This window comes from Podarcis gaigeae (genome assembly GCF_964106915.1).
Source record: "Podarcis gaigeae genome assembly, chromosome: 1".
NCBI classification, from domain to species: domain Eukaryota; kingdom Metazoa; phylum Chordata; class Lepidosauria; order Squamata; family Lacertidae; genus Podarcis; species Podarcis gaigeae.
In genome coordinates, this window is record NC_139678.1 from 52,002,776 (window position 1) to 52,021,967 (window position 19,192).

Genomic DNA, 19,192 nt, shown 5'->3' on the forward strand with positions numbered 1-19,192 from the left:
CAGTAGCTACTGTGCAGAAGAGCACTTGCCTAAATAGGAAAAAAGCTAACAACATACCCATGGATTTCTTTCCTGCACAAGCAAAGGTACAGAGTGATCATCTGTCAGTGTCCTCTGAATTAACCACTGTTACCTCTCTGCTTGTGTAAACAAGCCGTGAAATGCATGAGACGCCATGTCCTGAGACACAATGCACAGTACATTGGATAAGAGCAGCCACTATTTGCATAAGGAACCGTCTCCCAGAAAAGTGTTGCAGTAAGTTCAGTTTGCCTGCAATAGAGGCGTCTTGTGATCTAAGGGCTGCTGGGAAGACACCACCTCCTTGGCAATATTTAATAAATTGTTTCCCCGAAAAGTGCCGCCCCAAGTGCTTTTCTCCATACATGGAAAGAAGATACAGGGGCACAGTTTCTTTCCCACAGTGGATGTGAAGGCTGCTTGGGGTGGAGTAAGCAAACAACGCCTTCCACTGTCCGGACGGCATCCATTTCAACCTTCATGGCTTTATTTTCAGAAACATGGGATCGGATTCTACTAACGCAGTACACAAGCAAAAGTCAGCACAAGGGCTCCTTCGAGCGCAATGGGGCCTTCCTCAAATCCACTCCAGAGGGTTGGGGGAACCCACAGAACAGCATGAAAGGGGAGGAGAGTTGTGACTGTACCATCTGGCGAGCAGAAATGTTTGCATTACATTGGTGTGACACTGAATTCCACCCTTTCAAGATGGTGCTGATGCTACCATGTGCCTATTGTTCATTTGGAGTAAGGCGTAATTCCCTACCTTTTGTCCGGCTGCAGTTTTCCCAGATATAGTACTTTCACAGAAGTCCAATGTCATAATAACTAAAACATTGTCCAATACAATAATAAATAATGATAGCTTGTACAAAGTAAAGGATAAAGAATACTGAAAGATAAATGTAAAACAAAGCAAAGCTTTTGTCATGGCTGCATGTTGTCATGTTGTTAATTGATCCAAAACGTAATAAAAACCCCCCACTTGTTCCAAAAAACAAAACCCGATAGTGACAGATTAGTTTGCAAGAACCTGGACAATCATAGTCAAATTAACACACTACGTGAACAATCAGAGTTTTGGTACAATATTTTAAACAGCAACAATGGAAAAGCAGAGATTGGGAAGGGGAAAGACACGCTGAGGCAAACTGCTGCACCTTCAAAAACTAGGAGGACTGAACACCATTTTCCTCATTGTCGTTGATGTGGCTGAGATAAAGCAAAGCTGTAAAGCTGTAAATGATTATGTATGAGAAGAAGCGTAAAAAGAAAATAAGTGATTAATTAATGGGTGTGAAGAGTTGCTGAAGAAATTTAAAACAGGGATGCAGAAAAGGGGAGGTAAGGGGAAGTCCGAGAAATAAGGTTTAGGAAAAAGAGTTTTTGAAATTATACATGTTTATATGTTTTTGTTTGTTTATGTATGTGTGTTGTTTTGTCTCTAATTTGTGTTGGAAAATTAATAAAAAATATTTTTTAAAAAAGAGAGAGATAAAGCAAAGCTTCTAGTAACACAGCGTCCCTATAAGCCTCAGTCTGTAATAATGATCCAACAAAGGGATTAGTATAGGAAGCACTGGGCTTGGCTGGCAAGCTGCTACATTATCAGGCAAGTAGCGCCCCCATGTGGCTCTGCAGAGATGTCTAAAATGGCCTACTTTAAACTGGGTGTTCAAAGAGTGCGCTGGTGCCTTGCCTTTGAGCTTGTGCCTTGCCTTTGCAGACCTAATCTGTTGAAATGTCCTGCCATCGGGGCTGACCTCATTTCAGCCCCCTTGCTCCCCTTGATGAGGTTTTCTTTCTCCATTCTCCATGATGTGTTCAGAATCAACGGGTGCTGTGTGTTAAGACAGCAGGTAATAGAGTCATTTGTCACCATGAGCTAACAGACAGCCTATAAGGGTCACCTATCACAATATGATTCAAGGGGGATTAAAATCAAGGCCATGTAGGGTGCTAGAATATTAACTCTTAGCAGGATGATGATGATGATGGGAGGAAAAATAAGTGGGCTGGAGGTGGGCGGGGAAACAAAATTATTCCTGGTTTCTGATTTAGACACAGATCTCGCTGCTATTCCTCAAGAAAATTTCTTCCTTGTGCAATTCACCTGCCCTCCTGGAAAGGCTATCAGGAGCACATCAGAATGCAAAGTTCCAAGACCCTTTTGGCCTCAGATAAACTTTCCCCAGATTAGCTTTAGTTGGGAACGGTCTTCAAGCTATTTGCTACCAATGATGAGCTCATTAAAGTAACGGCCTTCATGTGCATAGGGAAAGGTGCTGTACGACCGGGCAGCTCTATTCTGATGAGTGATGACACCATAAAGACACAAAGGAAAATCTAAATGGAGTTCAAGGCCTCCGTGCGCAGAGGAGCAGACTGCAGTCTTATTGCTTTGAAACGGAAAGGTAACCCCTGTAGGGCAAAACCTTTCATTTTACTGCAGAGAATGTGTCATACACGTCCAATTCCTCTCCCTCCAGAAGCAGCAGGCACGTGCTTTGCAGCCTGAAAAGCTGCCATCGTCATGATGCGATTTCACGAAATATTGGAACAAACCAGAAGAGCGAGGCCTCCAGAGGGAGCCCGAGGTCCCTGGTGCTCTCATTAGGGGAAGGTGAGCAGACACAGCAGTCGAATTCGTAGAGCCCAGGAAACCAAAGCACAGCGCAGTCGGAACAATACAATTTACTGTATTTTATTATTTATGTCCTTTTTTCCCTTTCTTTCTTTCAAGAGCTTCTGATTTTTACAAGGGGAAGGGCTGTTAAGAGGAGCAAGCAGCAATAAAAAGGGAAGGCACAAAAGAGATAGTGCATAATGGCATTTTTCTATTAAAAGAACTTCAGCGATCTATTCTCATTGCGGGCCACTTTGTTTTAATGGCTTTGGTGTCACAGCCTAGAAGATCTATCGTAAGTCTTATTGCTGTGTGCTGGAAATAAACAGAGCAGCCCCCCGCCGCTCTGCTCCAACAATATGCACAGTCTGACCGGCCCCATTTCATCCTGGCACAGATGCTATATAAACATATATAGCTAGGACTATGGCACGCATCCTTCTGGCTTTGGTGCATTAGAATCAGAGTTGGAAGGGACCCTGCGGATCATCTAGTCCAACCCTCTACAATGCAGGAATATGCAGCTGTCCCTTACGGGGATCGAACCTGCAACCTTGGCATTATCAGCACCACACTCTAACCAACTGAGCTATCCAGCTAATTTATTGCATCTCTCTAAATTTCTTGCATTTTTCCACAATGGTGGGTGTGGGTCAGTTGCAGATAGTCGAGCCAAAGATGTACTTCTACGGGGAATGTTAATTCTAGCACTAGCTTCCTGCTGGAGAAAAAATATAAGGGGGAAAACTGATCACAGCTTTCTGGTGTTAAGTATTTCAATTATTTGATGAATCAGTGAGTGAAAGATGGAAGAAGAGAAGTTTCAGCTTGCATTTCTGTAGGGTATGTAGGGAAAGCATTGTAGAAGCAAGTCTGTGGGCAGAACTCATGAATGATACTGGTTGACAGAGCCCCAGAGCTAGCATTATATGCACATTTACTTGGGAACAAATCCAACTGGACTCAGTGGCACTTTCTCAGTAAACTGCATATTACAGGTAATCAGGCTGAAATTAGGAAGAAGATGAAAAATACCCTAAATGTCCCAGTAATGGATCAACTAAGACATCACAAAGTTATGAACAAGATTTTGAGTATTATACAGCTCTTCATCAGGCAGAAAATTAAGCAAAATAAGGAACACATTTCAAGACACTCTTCTCAACCCTGCTTTCTCACTCACAGACCTTTAAGGAATCTACGGTACCAGTAGTTTAAATGATGCCTTGCCTTCGCTCGGGTCATAGAAATGAAAGCAAAACTAATTTAACACAATCAGGACTTTTTGATGCCCCCACAACTCACTTAACCGAGCAGCATGATCACTTTTATCATTGAATCCCAAATTATACACATCCTAAGACACTATTGAATCAATAATGTTCATTGTGACGACTCTCATGCGTTTTTTAATTAACAAAATTTACATTATCTTATATGGATGCTTTGCATTATTCATATCTGCAAAATGCTCTGTGGCCTTCTGTTAAAAAGCATGTTAAAAATTGTATTGTACCAAGTATAACCATCTCTATACCATATATATATATATATATATATATATATATATATATATATATATGGTATCACTATACAGTTTGCATTAGATATGTTCATTTCCTTTAAGACAAGCAATTAAAAGTCCAAGGTAAAAATGTTATATTGCAATCATAATCCAACACGACAGAGACCAGTTTTCCCCGTAAAGCATGAATAAAGCAACCTGGCTTTCTCTAAAAGCTTTCTCTAAAAATTTAATAGTATTCCCAACCCTGTCCCCCCAAAAAGTAATGGATGAGGAGATAGAAAAAGCTGGAGAGGAATTAGTGGTACAGCACATGATGCTGCCAAATGGAGTAGACTGTAATGGGTTAGGAGCAATAGGCTACATCAGGGGTAACAAGCATCCTACAGTGTTAGGGCTGGTTCAGCCACAGGTCATCAAAGAGACAGAGATGAGCAGTAAGGTTGATTCTTTATTCAAGGAAACAGAATACCAACAGAAAAACCTATGGCAAATACCAGCAGGTTCCCTCTTCCTCAGCTGCCTGTCTTATGTCTGCAGTTTTCTGCCTCTTCTTCTCTCTCACTCAAGCCAGCTGCTTGTTCAGCATCCAACCATTCTGCTCCACCCCCTTCATCCTCTGACTATGTCCTACCACTGCTCCCCTGGCTCTGAGCCTTCCTCTTCTGTGGCTTCCCTAGGGGGTTCTCTGGCTGGAGTCTCCCACCATTCTTCATCATCCAGCCAGTCCCTGACATCCAGATACTGTGGATTACAATTCCCACCATACCCGACCATTGGTCATTCTGGCTGGGGCTGCTGGGAACTGTAGTCCAAAAACATACAGATAGTACCACTTCAGCTGCCTCTGGCCTAGAGGAACCAGAAAGCAGTTTTGTATGTCCCCGTGAATGTAGAGATAAAAGGTCCAATTAGCATCTTCTGTCCTTTGAATATGAGGACCTTCTTCCAAAGAAAGCAGTAGTCAAGTTTACTTAAAGAAACATTCACGCGGCACAGAGAGAGAGATTCGTACTCATCGTAATCTGGGTCATTTAACTGGAAACCAGGTTTTTAATTAAGATTGGCATTTGTGAACCTCCCGCTGACACCCTTTTTCAATCTCATTTCCAGGCTGCTTAACTAGCTTTCCAAGAGGGCTGGTAGAATAGAGTCTGAAAGCTCTGGATTTGAAATGTAGTTACTATTAAGAGGTCTTTTCCATAGCAGAAATAAAATAAAATGAAATAAAATAAAAATGTCAGATTTAAAATAAAGATGTGATTCAAATCCAACTCTTGGATGACCATTTAAATAAGCACTTGTCCTTAATTCAAATCACCTTCCCTTTCTGTCACTACAGTTATTTTAATCCAGAATAACTACAACCACTTGATTCAATTCTATCCATAATGTAATGGGAATCTTCACTTACCACTTAAACATACGGGGGAGAGGGGAACCCCACACTGTCACCATTGTGATTTTGAGCACCTATGAAGGAGTGAGATGACAGGCCTACCTCCACAGTTATTATTTTTACTACTTATTTGATTTCTATACCACCCTTTATCAAAAGATCCCAGGGTGGTGTACAATGTTAAGAACACACTTTATGGAGCACAACAATAAACACATAATAAAAAGCATAATAATAGATAGCATAATAATAAAATAATCATAATAACAGCCTCCCCACCACCACAACAGCTTTAACAGGGCATAAATCAGGCATAGGCAAACTCTGGCCCTCCAGATGTTTGGGACTACGGTTCCCATCATCCCTAGCTAACAGGATCAGTGCTCAGGGATTATGGGAATTGTAGTCCCAAACATCTGGAGGGCCGGAGTTTGCCTATGCCTGGCATAGATTATTTAATGGCCATAGGCCTGGGTAAAGAGGAATGTTTTTGCCTGGTTCCTAAAGACATGTAATGATGGCATCAGGCAAGTCTCTCTGCAGAGAGCTTTCCACCGACGGGAACCCACCATCCAAAAGGCCTGTTCTTGTACTGCCACCCTCCAAACCTCTCAATTGGTGCACTATCACCAACAGAAGTCCATCCAATTAAAAAGGAATCACTTGCTTAACGTTACAGATAATGCAACTTTGTGGAAAGGGGGAAGATGCCATCACCCAATAAGTAGCTTAGGCCAAACTAGAACTATATTGTTAATGAATGCCAAAGGAGTTTGGTTTACAGTCCTGTTTTATACGTATCTGAGAAGTCAGTTAGGATTATTAACAGTGCTATCATGGCATGATACATTCTACATCACATACCACTCCCTTGGATCACAAGAATGGACCTTGAATCTTATGGCCTGTTTCCCTTTGAAAAGTTATAAGAAATTCACAGTGGCAGTCTAAGCACTCTACCTTGAGAAGGTTCTTCCTGCAAATAAGGAGGTGGTTCTTCAGCAGCTGCCTCTGCGTTGCTTTCCACCATCTGTGCTTCTGAACTAGGCCCCTGTAAGATAGAAGAAGCTTCATTGCAAACCACAAAGAGACATATGTAACTAAAAGGATGTCTGGAAGAGCCTACAGAGGATCCCGGAACTTCGTGAAAGGATGTCCTTGTAGTTGTCTTGGCCAGAGCAGGGGTCACAGAGCAGCCCTGGCAACTAGATTTGTGGAGACCTACAGCTAATCTATAAAAAATGGTATGTGAACCATTTCAGATTCGGATATAGTAGGATATCAATGCTGGTAACTTTCCTTTCTCCCAGAGTGATTAAACTTGTTCTCATCACTTCTTTAGGAAAAATAATTACACTCCATAAAAACCTGAGAATATCTTGCCTTCCTCCTCATATCTGGGGCACAGGATGACAAGATGACTTTTAAACTATCCTCTGTCAAAATGGATCCACTATTTCAACTTTGGCTGAAAAGTGAACTATGCTAGTCTCAGTTTCAACCCTTCAGTGTGTGGTTATTGCCTATATATTTTGCTTTTGATACCATTAACCATGGCATTTTTCTGGACCAGCTTAGTGGAATGGGAATCAGAGGCACTGCATTATGGTGGTTCTGTTCATATATATCTTCAGGGTTGTGTCCAGAAAGCAGCAATTAGGTAGGTGTTCCTCAGGTCCCTGACAGTTGTGCTATGCGGTTCTGTAGGGTCTATCTTCCCCCCAATGATATTTAACAACTATATGAAATTATTGGGAGTGGGTGGTCATTAGGAGCTTTGAACCAAGGTGTCACCAGTATTGCTGATGACACACAGTTCTACTCAACCAGAAGAGGCTGTGAAAGCTCTGGATCAGTGTAACTGAATGCAATTCATTTTTTAAAAAATCAAAGCGGTTTGCAACAATAGAACATAAAAGTACACAATTAAAAAATTACATTAAAAAGTTAAAATCAGACATCAATTAACCATTGTGGAAGGATGTATTCCTAATTGTCTGTCCAGGCAGAATGGAAAAGTTTATGCAAGCATTTAAAAGTTGGCATAGAAGGTGCCTTCTGAATCTCTATTGGCAGAGCATCTCACAATACTGGGCTGACGCTACTAAAGGCTCAGTTTCTTCTTGTTGTTGTCAGATGAGCCTCACCAAAGCAGAGGTGTTCCGCCTCCTGCCAAAGGATAGTGTGTAATTTCCAAACCAATCCCAAGCAAACAAAGAGGAGTTCTTCATATTTTCCTAATGATTCTCAAGACACTGAAGTGAGGTACCTGAAATAACCCTCGTTGTCCCTTCCAACTCTACAATTTTATGATTCTGAGAAACCATCAGCTGCATCCATTTTCAATGCTTTACTTGAATCAGGAATTTTGGTGTTTACACTCCCAGTTTACACAAAGTTGGAACAACAAGGACTTCAAATATACACAACTTGCTTCAAATTGTTTACTTGGAGTTGCAGCTTTTGATGTCTTCACTAATGTAAGTGGAGAGGAGAGGATTTTGCTAATTCTTTGTTCTTGGTGCAACCCCCTGCAGCCCCTGAAAATCTGTTCTGGAAGACTAGGGGAACCCACAGAATAGGATGGGAGGTGGTGGTGGCATTTGCACTGGGATCAATCCCTTCTACCTGGGCAGTTATATTTCCACAACATTGATGCCAAAATCCAGCATCACCTGAGCTCTGTGAGTGCAGTTTCTCCCGAATGAAGTGCAAAGTGTTTGAGGACCGGGACATTCACCGGGAAACCAAATGATTGTTTACAAAGCTACTGTACTATCAACTTTACTGTATGCTTGTGAAACATGGACCACTTATAAACACCATCTCCAACTCCTCGGAAGATTCCATCAATAGTGTCTCCAAAAAAAAAAAAAAGTTTACATATCACTTGGGAAGACAGGCGAACTAATGCCAGTGTACTGGAAGAAGCAAAGATCACCAGTGTTGAAGCAATGATTCTTCAACATCAACTTTGTTGGACAGGTCATGTCATTCAGATGCCTGATTATCTTCTTCCAAAGCAACTACTCTATTCCAAACTTAAAAATGGAAAGCGTAATGCTGGTGGTCAACAAAAGAGGTTTGAAGATGCTCTCAAGGCAAATCTAAAAAAAAAAAAAAGTAGTATAAACACTGAAAACTGGGAAACACTGGCCTGTGAGCACTCCAATTGGAGAACAACCTTCACCAAAGGTGTCATGGACTTTGAAGATGCTCAAACTCAGGACGAAAGGGAGAAACATGCTAAGAGGAAGGCATGTTTGGCAAACCCTCACCGTAATCAACTCCTGCCTGGTAATCTACCGTATGTCCCCACTGTGGAAGGACATGTGGATCCAGAATTGGCCTCTACAGTCACTTACGGAGTCACTGTTAACAAAAGTCACTGTGACTTTTGTTTTCAAAGCAAACATATGTGCATAATTTGAAATTATGGGCAAATATTCTGATTAAGCAGCAAGTGTCACAGAGCCACAAAAAAGGGTGTGTGTGATTGATGTGGCATAACTAGGTTCTCATTCAGACTTCGTTTTGTGATGCTTTTCTAGGCACAGATCTGTGCCTTAAAGCACCATGTCCAGGCACTGCCGCTTTCCCCACAAAAAATCTACTTTTTAACCACTGAATCAGAGCAAATGGCAATCCACAGAAACCCAAATTGTCATTCGTTCTGATTCAGTGTTAAAGAGTGGGCTTTCATGGAGAAAGCACCGGGGCAAAAAGAAAGCACTTGGACACAGCACTTTAAAGCATGAACCTGTCCCTAGAAAGTACAGAGCAGAAGGTAAATGTGGATGAGCCCTAAGCTTAATGCACAGAATGGATGGAAATGTATGAAAAGACCCAGTCTGTTCTTTGAGATGGAGCATTATAGGTGTGCACTTTTAAGTGAGGAAAAAAGTTACAAACATCCCCATAACAGATGTTCATGGTATTTTGAAGTGTGTGAACAAAGAAAAATGTGTGCATATGTGAACATATACCTCTATCAAAATTGAGGGCTTTCAGCTTGCTCAGAAAGGATGCCTAATTAAGCAGGATCTGCAGTTTCAAATTGAGAATGATGAGTCCTAACTAAACACACATTTGCATCTTGGCCTAAAATCAAGTTCATATTCCACAGAGATGACTGAAAGTCATTTGTTACGCACAGAGGGGGTTTTTTTGTTCTTTTGTTTTTGGTACTCAAATGAGTTTACAAATCTCTTGATGGATGTTTTGTTCTTAATTTTACAAAACCAGGTTTTCTAATGAGAACTTTGTTGCTAGGTTTTAGCCCAGAGGGAATTTGAACACTAGAGTTTGAACTCTTTACATACTAGACAAATGAAAATAGAATGTGACGCAAAACAATGAAACTGACATTTAATTAAAATATAACTTTGTGACACATGTAAAGCATTTTACAAGTGATAATTACTGGTGTTTCATAACCCTGAAAACAAGGTAAAAATATAACTGGAACTCCAACATTAATCAATTAAAATTAAAATAGCCCTAATTAGTCTGATGTTACCCCTGCAACAGCATGCCTACTCCCTTTGCTGCAGAATACAGAGATAGAAAATCTCCATGCTGGTAAAGAGACAGGAAGAGCAATGGAGGTGGCGGGAAGAAGAAAACAGCTACGCTTCAGCTAGCCATCATCACACACCAGAAAGCAATCTGCTCCATGCTTATCACCCTTGTTTGTTGTGCCTGATGCTCTTATGCAGCAGTAGTTTTCAGGTAATGTGTCTTATGGAACAATTCTGGTACACTACATATTCACACTGTGGAAACATTCCTAGTTTGTGGGAGCTTATTACATGCACATCAGTTTCCCTGCTACAACATTAAGAAGTCAGGTAAGAAGGTTCTCTGTGTCCTAGCTTGGATACTTAACATTCCCATCACCTCAAATTCAAAGTCCTCTCCTTGGTTGGATGCAATCCACCCCATTAAAACCAGTGTCAGTTTCTCCACTGAGACAAATCACAACTTATATATGCATATATAATTACACCTATAGTTTTAGCTTTTGTTATGTTTTACAAATGTTGTACTCCAACAACCTCAAGAGAGCCCCCATCCCTGCGCTAAACCTGTGATTTACAATGTCACTGACTTTTACAACTCCCATCCCAATTCTTGTCAGTTGTGAAACAACCTAGAAAACTAGAGCAGTGGGGTTTTTTCCAATCTGGATTGTGTACCTAGGAACTTGGGAGTTACTTGGAAGCTGAGCAGCAGTTACTTGACAGATGACAGATAGGTCTACCTGAAATGTTAGCCCTTAGTCCGCTATTACTGATCTTCCCTGCAATATAGATCACTGGGAAGTGATAGAATGATTTTTAAAAGGACATAGCTGTAAAAAGTAGCTTGCTGATTTCCCCTTCCAATATAGAATATAGAAAAGTGATAGAAAGTATGTGATTGTAGAACAGGGACAGAGAATCTGTAGTCCCTCCAGATGTTGTGCAATTCCAGTTGTCATGTTGATGGGAGCTGATGGAAGTTGGGGTCCAACAGTATTTGAAGAGCACACCTGTCTGTTTTAGAAAGTATGGCACCGCTCTCCATAGGCTGCCACAAAGTAATTCAACCAAGGATGAAATTACCATCACCACGGGATATGTAGCAGGCAGCATTGGCCAAGTTCACTCCAGCCCTGAAATATACTCAGAGTCGCAAAGTGATTTCATGCTCTTTATTCAGCTCATAGTGGTGAGGAGGAATGAATGAGAGTCCCCTCAAAGTATCTGCTTTATATACATTATTTACACAATGGGCTGCTCATGATTGGCTAATTCTGGAATTCTACTGTAAGCCAATCAGGTTGTGGATTCACTTTTATCTGGTGCATGATTGGGTGGTTCCTGCCAACCAATCATACTGCTGCATTGTTCTAAGACCAATCAGACTGCTGCATTCTGAATCCTATTGTTCTAGGACCAATCAGACTGCTGCCTTTTGGATCCTATTGTTCTAGGACCAATCAGACTGCTGCAGTTTGGATCCTATTCAATTCAGTACATAACACCCCTCCCCTCTAAGTTCCAGTCCTGCCCGGGAGGTCGCATTCATAGTCCTCAAGGTATGCCGGCGGCCTACGTGTGCGTTGCGGCCTGGGGTGTTCCCTGGTCTGGGGTTCAGGTTATGGCTTGTGTTCCAAGGATGCTGGCTGTGATGGGGCTGTTTGGTCTGGTGCAACCTGCTCGCTCAGTCGTAGTTCTGGTTCCGGTGTCCTTTCGGCCTCACGGGACCTCTCTGTATTTACTGATTCTGCCTCTCCTGCTTGCCCCTGCTGCTCTATGGGCCTCACTGCCCCACTGTTCCCTTGGGACTCCTTTGACCTGTCCTCCTCCTCCTGGTTTTCTCCCGGGAATCGTCGCCGTATCTGGTCGCAGTGGCGGCGCCAGCATTGCCCCCCATCTGTTAGCACCTCGTACGACACGGGGCCAGTGACCCTGGTGACTGTGGCGGGTACCCATGCAGGGCCTGCCCCAAAATTCTTTGCGTACACTGGGTCCTGGGCCTTGAAGGTCCGGGGGTTCCTGCCTTCCCCCACCCCTACCTCATCCTGAGCTCTATCAGGGTGAAGGCGGTCCAATCTGATTGCAAGGCGCCGACCCATTAGTAGTTCAGCGGGGCTCCGGCCAGTCGTTGAGCTGGGGGTGCTGTGCTGTGCTAGTAGGAATGTGGCAAGGCGGTACTCCCAATCCCCTTGCGTCATGCGGCGAAGGGTGTCCTTGGTGGTCCGCACCATGCGTTCTGCTTGGCCATTGGTGGCCGGGTGGAATGGCGCTGAACGGATGTGGCGGATGGCATTCTGCACTGTGAAGGTTTGGAATTCTCCTGACCTAAATGCAGTCCCATTGTCTGAGACGAGAGTGTCAGGGAGCCCGTGGGTTGCAAACAGCCTGCGCAGTACCCGGATGGCTGCGGACGTAGAAGTGGACGGTACCAGTGCAACTTCCAGCCATTTGGTGTAGGAGTCCACCACTATAAAGAATGTTTTCCCCTGGAAGGGGCCAGCGAAGTCCACATGCAGGCGTGACCATGGTGCTCGGGCAGACTCCCAGGACTGGACTGGGGCCCTTGGGGGATCTGGGCGGGATTCTTGGCAGGCCTGGCAGTGTTTGACCCAGGCCTCTATTTCTCCGTCGATCCCCGGCCACCACACATAACTCCTGGCAAGGGCTTTCATTCTTACTACCCCTGGGTGTGTCTCGTGTAGGGCTGTGAGGACCCTTTTGCGGAGCGGCTGGGGAACAACGACCCTGCTTCCCCATAACAGGCACCCCTTGTGGGCTGACAGTTCATGTTTGCGGGTTGTGTAGCCGCCGAATTCTGGCCCGGGGCTGCTGCTGGGCCATCCCCTCCACACCTAGTCTAGGACCCGGGAGATGACCCTATCTTTCTTGGAATGGTGTGCAACTTCTTGTGCCTGAATGGGGCGGTCGGGAAGCAGCTCCAGGCTCATAACCTCTTGTGCAGGTGCTGGGTCGGGGCCTGTTCCTGGTAGTGGTAGCCTGCTGAGGGCGTCCGCATGGCCCATCGCCTTCCCAGGGCGGTGAATCAGTGCATACTGGTAGCTGGCAAGGAAAATTGACCACCTGAGGACGCGAGGAGACAGCACTTGCGGGGTCTGCTTTTCGGGGGCAAACAAGCCAAGCAACGGCTTGTGGTCAGTCACCACGGTGAAGGGCCGCCCGTACAAGAAATCATGGAATTTTTTTACTCCCTTCACGATTGCCAGACCCTCCTTGTCGATTTGCGAGTAGTTCCGCTCGGTATCGTTGAGTGTCTGGGAAAAGTATGCCACCGGTACCTCTCTACCATCCGGGAGTTGGTGTCCCAGGACAGCGCCAATGCCATAGGGTGAGGCGTCGCATGCTAGCACCACCGGCAGCCTCTCGTCGAAGTGTGCCAAGACCGAGTTTGAGACAAGCAAGTCCTTGACTGCCTGGAATGCGGCCTCCTGGCGCTCACCCCACACCCAAGGGGCCCGCTTGTCCAGGAGTCTGTGTAGGGGCTCTGCTACCACCGCCTTGTGGGGAAGGAAGGAATGGTAAAAGTTCAATAGTCCCAAGAAGGCCTGAAGTTCAGTCTTGTTCTTGGGTGCTGGGGCATCACAAATGGCCCGTACCTTGTCCCCAGTCGGGTGGACCCCTTCTGCGTCCACCATAAATCCCAGAAAGTCCACCTGAGGCACTCCTAGTAGACATATTTCCCGCTTTACCTTGAGACCCGCCATCTGGAAACGGTGCAGAACGGTGCGGAGGCGATCCTCAACCTCCTCTGGTGTGGGCCCTGCAATCAACACATCATCGAAGAAGGGGGTGACACCAGGAATCCCTTTAAGGAGAGAGTCCATTAGATTCTGGAATATGCCTGGTGCCACGCTGACCCCGAATTGCAGCCGCTTTACCCTGAACGCTCCTCTGTGCGTCACAATCGTCTGTGCCTCTGCTGTAGCCTCATCTACTGGCAGCTGTTGATATGCTTGGGCCAAGTCCAGCTTGCCAAAAATTTTCGACCCAGCCAGGGTGGCAAGGACATGGCTGACCACTGGCACTGGGTATGCATGGGCCGTGAGGGCCTTGTTTATGGTACATTTGTAGTCTGCGCAGATGCGGACCGAACCATTAGGCTTGACGGGTGTGACGACTGGGGTTTCCCAGGGGGCATTAGGCACCGGCTCCAGCACTCCTTGCTCCACGAGTCGGTCCAATTCCTCATCTATACGGGGTTTCAGGGCGAATGGGACCCGGCGGGCCTTGAGCCTGACCGGTCGTACTGTGGGGTCAAGCTATAGAGCAATGGGGGGGCCTGTATACTGTCCCAATTTCCCATCGAAAACCCCCGGAAATTCCTTGCATATGGCGTCCACGTCCACTTGTAAGCTCATGTGGTTCACCCCGGTGATGGCTAGCCCCAGTGGTCCAAACCATGCCAATCCCAGTAAGCTAATGTAGGGGCCCTTGACCACAAGCAAGTCCAGTTGCCGCGTCCGCCCTTGGTATTGCACCCTGAAGGTCCCCACCCCCATTGTGGGGACCTTACGTTTCTGGAAGTCCCGGAGGGTGAATGGGGCCGGCCTGAGTTTGGGACCCCCAGTAGGACACAGTTTCCTTAAGGTCCTTGCCGAGATTATGGATAGAGTTGAACCCGTGTCAAGCTCCATTGGCATGGGGCCCCCTCTATCTGTACCTCTACATAAATTTTCTCTACGTTGGGGTGGGGCAACTGGTATACCTGGAAGTTCTTGAGCTCTGTCGAGTTGCCTTGGTGCGTTGGGCCCCGGGACCTGGGGCTCTTGGATTGGTCATCTGATGCCTGGCGTCGGGTGGGACGAGCCTGACACACCCGGGCAATGTGTCCCAATTTTCTGCACTGCCTGCACTCTGCGTTGCGGAAACGGCAGGTCCTCCTCTCGTGACTTTCTCCACAGCTTGCGCAGTTCCCTCCTTCTCGTCGAGGCAGCTGTGGTATGTGGGCTGCTTGAGTGCGCTGCTGTACTCGGTGCACCTCCTCCCTGTCGGATCCTGAGTCGTCGGTGAGGTCTTCGTGGTGGACCCTCGGTTGGGACGGCTGGCTCTGCCGTGCCTCCTGCGTCGACCTCTCGGCAGCTTCCGTTGCCAGGGCCTCCTCCAGAGCGACCTGGAACGTTAGGTTCTTCTTAGCGTAGAGGCGTCGTTGCAGCTTCTCATCCTTCAGGCCACCGATGAGGCGGTCACGAAGCATGTTCTCCAGCTCTGAGAAGTTGCAGATCCGGGCAGCTTGGCGGAGAGAGGTCACAAACCCAGTTATGGTTTCCCCAGGGGCTTGCCGCTTTGCGTAGAAGGCATTTCGACGAGCCACCACTGAGGGCTGTGGCGAAAAGTGCCCCTTCAGCTGTTCCATTATTGTTTTGTATGGAACAGTAGCAACGTCTTCAGGTGCAAGGAGAGCCCTGGCGATTTCAAACGTCTCCTCTCCGCAGACGCTGAAGAATATTGCCCTCCTCTTGGCGTCTTCTGCATCGGTGACCCCTTTGGCTTCTAGGAGGAAGGTGAAACGGGAGGTGTACGCTTCCCAGTCTCCAGATGCTGGGTTGAACGGCGAGAAGCTGCTGTCGGTTGCCATTCTGAGTTCCTTGGGTCCCGGAGCTGAAGCCTGGATACACGGTGCGCGGCAGCAGTGTGGCAGGTGGCGGTGCTGCGGTGCTGTGTGTGGCAGTCAGCTCAGCGGGATCCCACCTTCGTCACCAGTGAAATATACTCAGAGTCGCAAAGTGATTTCATGCTCTTTATTCAGCTCATAGTGGTGAGGAGGAATGAATGAGAGTCCCCTCAAAGTATCTGCTTTATATACATTATTTACACAATGGGCTGCTCATGATTGGCTAATTCTGGAATTCTACTGTAAGCCAATCAGGTTGTGGATTCACTTCTATCTGGTGCATGATTGGGTGGTTCCTGCCAACCAATCATACTGCTGCATTGTTCTAAGACCAATCAGACTGCTGCAATCTGAATTCTATTGTTCTAGGACCAATCAGACTGCTGCCTTTTGGATCCTATTGTTCTAGGACCAATCAGACTGCTGCAGTTTGGATCCTATTCAATTCAGTACATAACAAGCCCCATGAACTCACATAACAGCTATCAAAAAACACAGTGGGAAACAAACGCATGGTGTACAGGCAATGAACAATGGACACTGCAGTCTTTTACAAACTCCTTGAAACAAGGTCCTCAGTTTTATTATTGAGGTTACCATGAGTGCGCCACAAAGATTCTGTTACAGCCTAGGTCGGTTTCATTCTGGGTCGCTCATGTTGTAATCAATTAACTCAATGCAACAGAATCGCAGCCGCCTGGGTCAAACTGAACTGGGTCAAACTCAATTTACACCATCTTACAGTTCACTCAGTGAGGCGGAGAACAGAAAAAACAAACAAACCCAGTTAAATTTATTATCACAAGAATTCAAAAAGAAACCTGGACTATGCCCAGAGTTCAGGAATATTTCAAAGAATCATAGAACTGTAGATTTGGAAGGGATACTAGGGGTCATCTAGTCCAACCCCCAGCAGTGCAGGGATTTCAGCTAAAGAATCCCTGGCAGATAGATAAATAGATAGCCCACTTCTGTGAATAAAACCTCCAAGTTCGGGCAATGTGTTGTGTGTACGTTTTAATATCACCATGACTGGATGAGATGGTCGTTCTCAGTGCCCCGAGGTATACCCTTGATGGGAGTCCCATGAGCTTGGGAGTGGGGAGTGACTGTACCACCTCTGAGCATCCTTCCTTTCCAAGGATAACGCACAGGTTAACTTGGGTTTGTTTTTGGAACGGGGATGGGAATTCCCTATGTGGTGGTGGGAGGGAGTGGGGGGGACTCTTTGCTTGGGGAAACCAGCCGCTGCCCCGACCCTTTGCCCCCCAAACTGCCCTCTTCGCCACCCGCCCTGGCTCCAGGGAGAGGAGGGAGCCCGCCCCGTGCGCCTTCGGGAGGACGAGGCGCGCGCCCCGCTCACCTTCATGGCGGCGCTCCCTGGCTCTCCCCGCGGCTTACTCGAGAGGAGGAGCGGCAGCGGCGCAAGGTCACCGCGGCTGCCAGAGCCTTTCCCCCGGCACTGAGCTTCCAGCTCCTCCTCCTACTCCAGCTCTGGATGTAAACACTGGAGAAGGGAAGGAGGGCGAAGGAGGGGACTGGCGCCATGGCAACCCACGCCGGAAGAGGAACGAGCGCGTGAGTCCGGCAGGGGGGCCTGGGGTAGTGGTCGCCATCTTCTAGTGGGCAAGAACATCCTAGAAGATGCGGGGAGTTGCCAACTTTGAGGGAAGAAGGGCCCTGTGTGCAGCAACTTCAGAGGCAGGGAATGTCCTTGCTGGGAATGCCGCTGTACTTGGAGTTTTTGTTTAATGAACTTTATAAAGTCTATAGGAATCATAGAATTGTAGACTTGCAGGGACCCCAGGGGTCATGTCGTCCAACACCCTGCAAACAGGAATCTACAGAGACAGTTGCAGGGGAAGCCATGATGCCCTCCAGGTTTTGCTGGACTGCAACTCCCATCCTCCTTGACCTTGCTGCCTGGTCATGCTGCCTGAGGCTAATGGGAACTGGAGTGCAACAGCCTCTCAGGGCACTGCATTGGCTACCTGTGGCCTGCACACTGACTGGTAGCGGCTGTCCAGGGTTTCAGGCAGGAGTCTCTTCCCAGTCTTACCTGAAGGTGTCTCAATAGTCAGCCTGGGCATGCAGAGCATGTGGTCTGCCACCCAGTATTCAGCACATAGGGAAGGATGCCAACTTCACATTTTAGGAAATGTTCTGTAAGAAAGCTTTAGAATGTGGAAAGATGCACATATTCATGTGAACTTCTGTGATGTGTGGATCTCTGAAATATGCCTCATGTGACGACCATTAACACGGTATTTCTTTTGTGTTTTGGGACTGTGATTAGCAACTCTTCCGAACCTAGTACAGTGGTACCTTGGTTTAAGAACAGTCCAGTTTAAGAATGATTTGGTTTACAAACTCCGCAAAACAGTAAATAGTGTCTTGGTTTGAGAACTTTACCTCGGTCTAAGAACGGAATCCGAACGGTGGAAGGGCACCAGCGGCGGGAGGCCTCATTAGGAAAAGTGCTCCTCGGTTTAATAACAGTTTTGGTTTAAGAACGGACTCCCAGAACGGATTAAGTTCGTAAACCAAGGTACCACTGTACTGTATTTGGAAATGGAAACTAAGCTTTTCAAAACTGAACATATAGTACAGCTCACACAATGTGCCACTAGAGGGCAACCACAGACTGCTTTGAGTTGCTGTTACATAGGGGAAGAAATCAAGAGAGGAGCATTTGTGAAGCAACATGAGGGAGTCAACATGAACAGGAGACTAAAAGCCTGTCTAGTTAAACAAGATGACAATCTCAGTAGGCAGGCAGATTGATGCAGGAAAGCTGGCTCAGCAGATGTTTGGATCTTAGGTTGTGTAGGACTTTAAAAGTTGAGACCAGCTCTCCAAGATCAGAAACCCACAGGGAGTCAATGGGGTGTATTTCAATACTGGCAAAATAGGAACCAGTATTGTTCACAATGAGCATGAAGCAGTGAGTGTGGTGTGATTAAAGGGGCTATGTGGGTGTACATCAGCTCGCCCAGTCTTGCCAAAGGTGTCCACATTACTAAGGATGTTGGTGAGGGGGCACCTATGTGCTTATGGCCTTGAGACCTTGGAATCCTGCATGATTGGTTCCAAGATCTTGTGAAACGTGCATGTGTAGGTAACCACAAAGAGACTTCTAGGTCTCTTGCAGTCCGTTGAGCATCCTCCATAAGCCTTCTTTCTGCCAAGACATTAAAGGCCATTTACTTTATTTCACAGGATTTGCATACTGGATTGTTATAAAATTTTAAGCAGTTTACTGAAAGGATAAAACAATAAAATTATCCATTAATCCAACTTTTAAAAAATCAAAAACAACCCCAAAACCAGAATATATGTCCACATCCTGCATGTCTGTGCAGGCTTGCCTAAACAAAAAAGTTTTTTTCAGGCACCAAAAAGAATATAGGTAAGACACCTACTTATATTTGAGTGCTAAAATAGCAAAAGAAATAATTCATATAAAATG

General features: G+C 46.0%; 1 protein-coding gene across 1 annotated transcript in view; it reads right to left on the reverse strand.

Moving 5' to 3' along the window:
* The window catches only part of LOC310851074 (transmembrane protein 263-like), a 315,238-nt gene extending 297,985 nt beyond the window's left edge, over positions 1-17,253 (reverse strand). The window contains exons 1-2 of the mRNA XM_083753149.1: positions 17,087-17,253; positions 6,532-6,622 (exon numbers count right to left, since the gene is read on the reverse strand). Coding sequence (XP_083609275.1) covers positions 6,532-6,622; positions 17,087-17,092 — 97 coding nt within the window. The 5' untranslated portion in view covers positions 17,093-17,253. The remainder of the gene's footprint in view (positions 1-6,531; positions 6,623-17,086) is intronic.
* Positions 17,254-19,192: the final 1,939 nt, after the last annotated feature.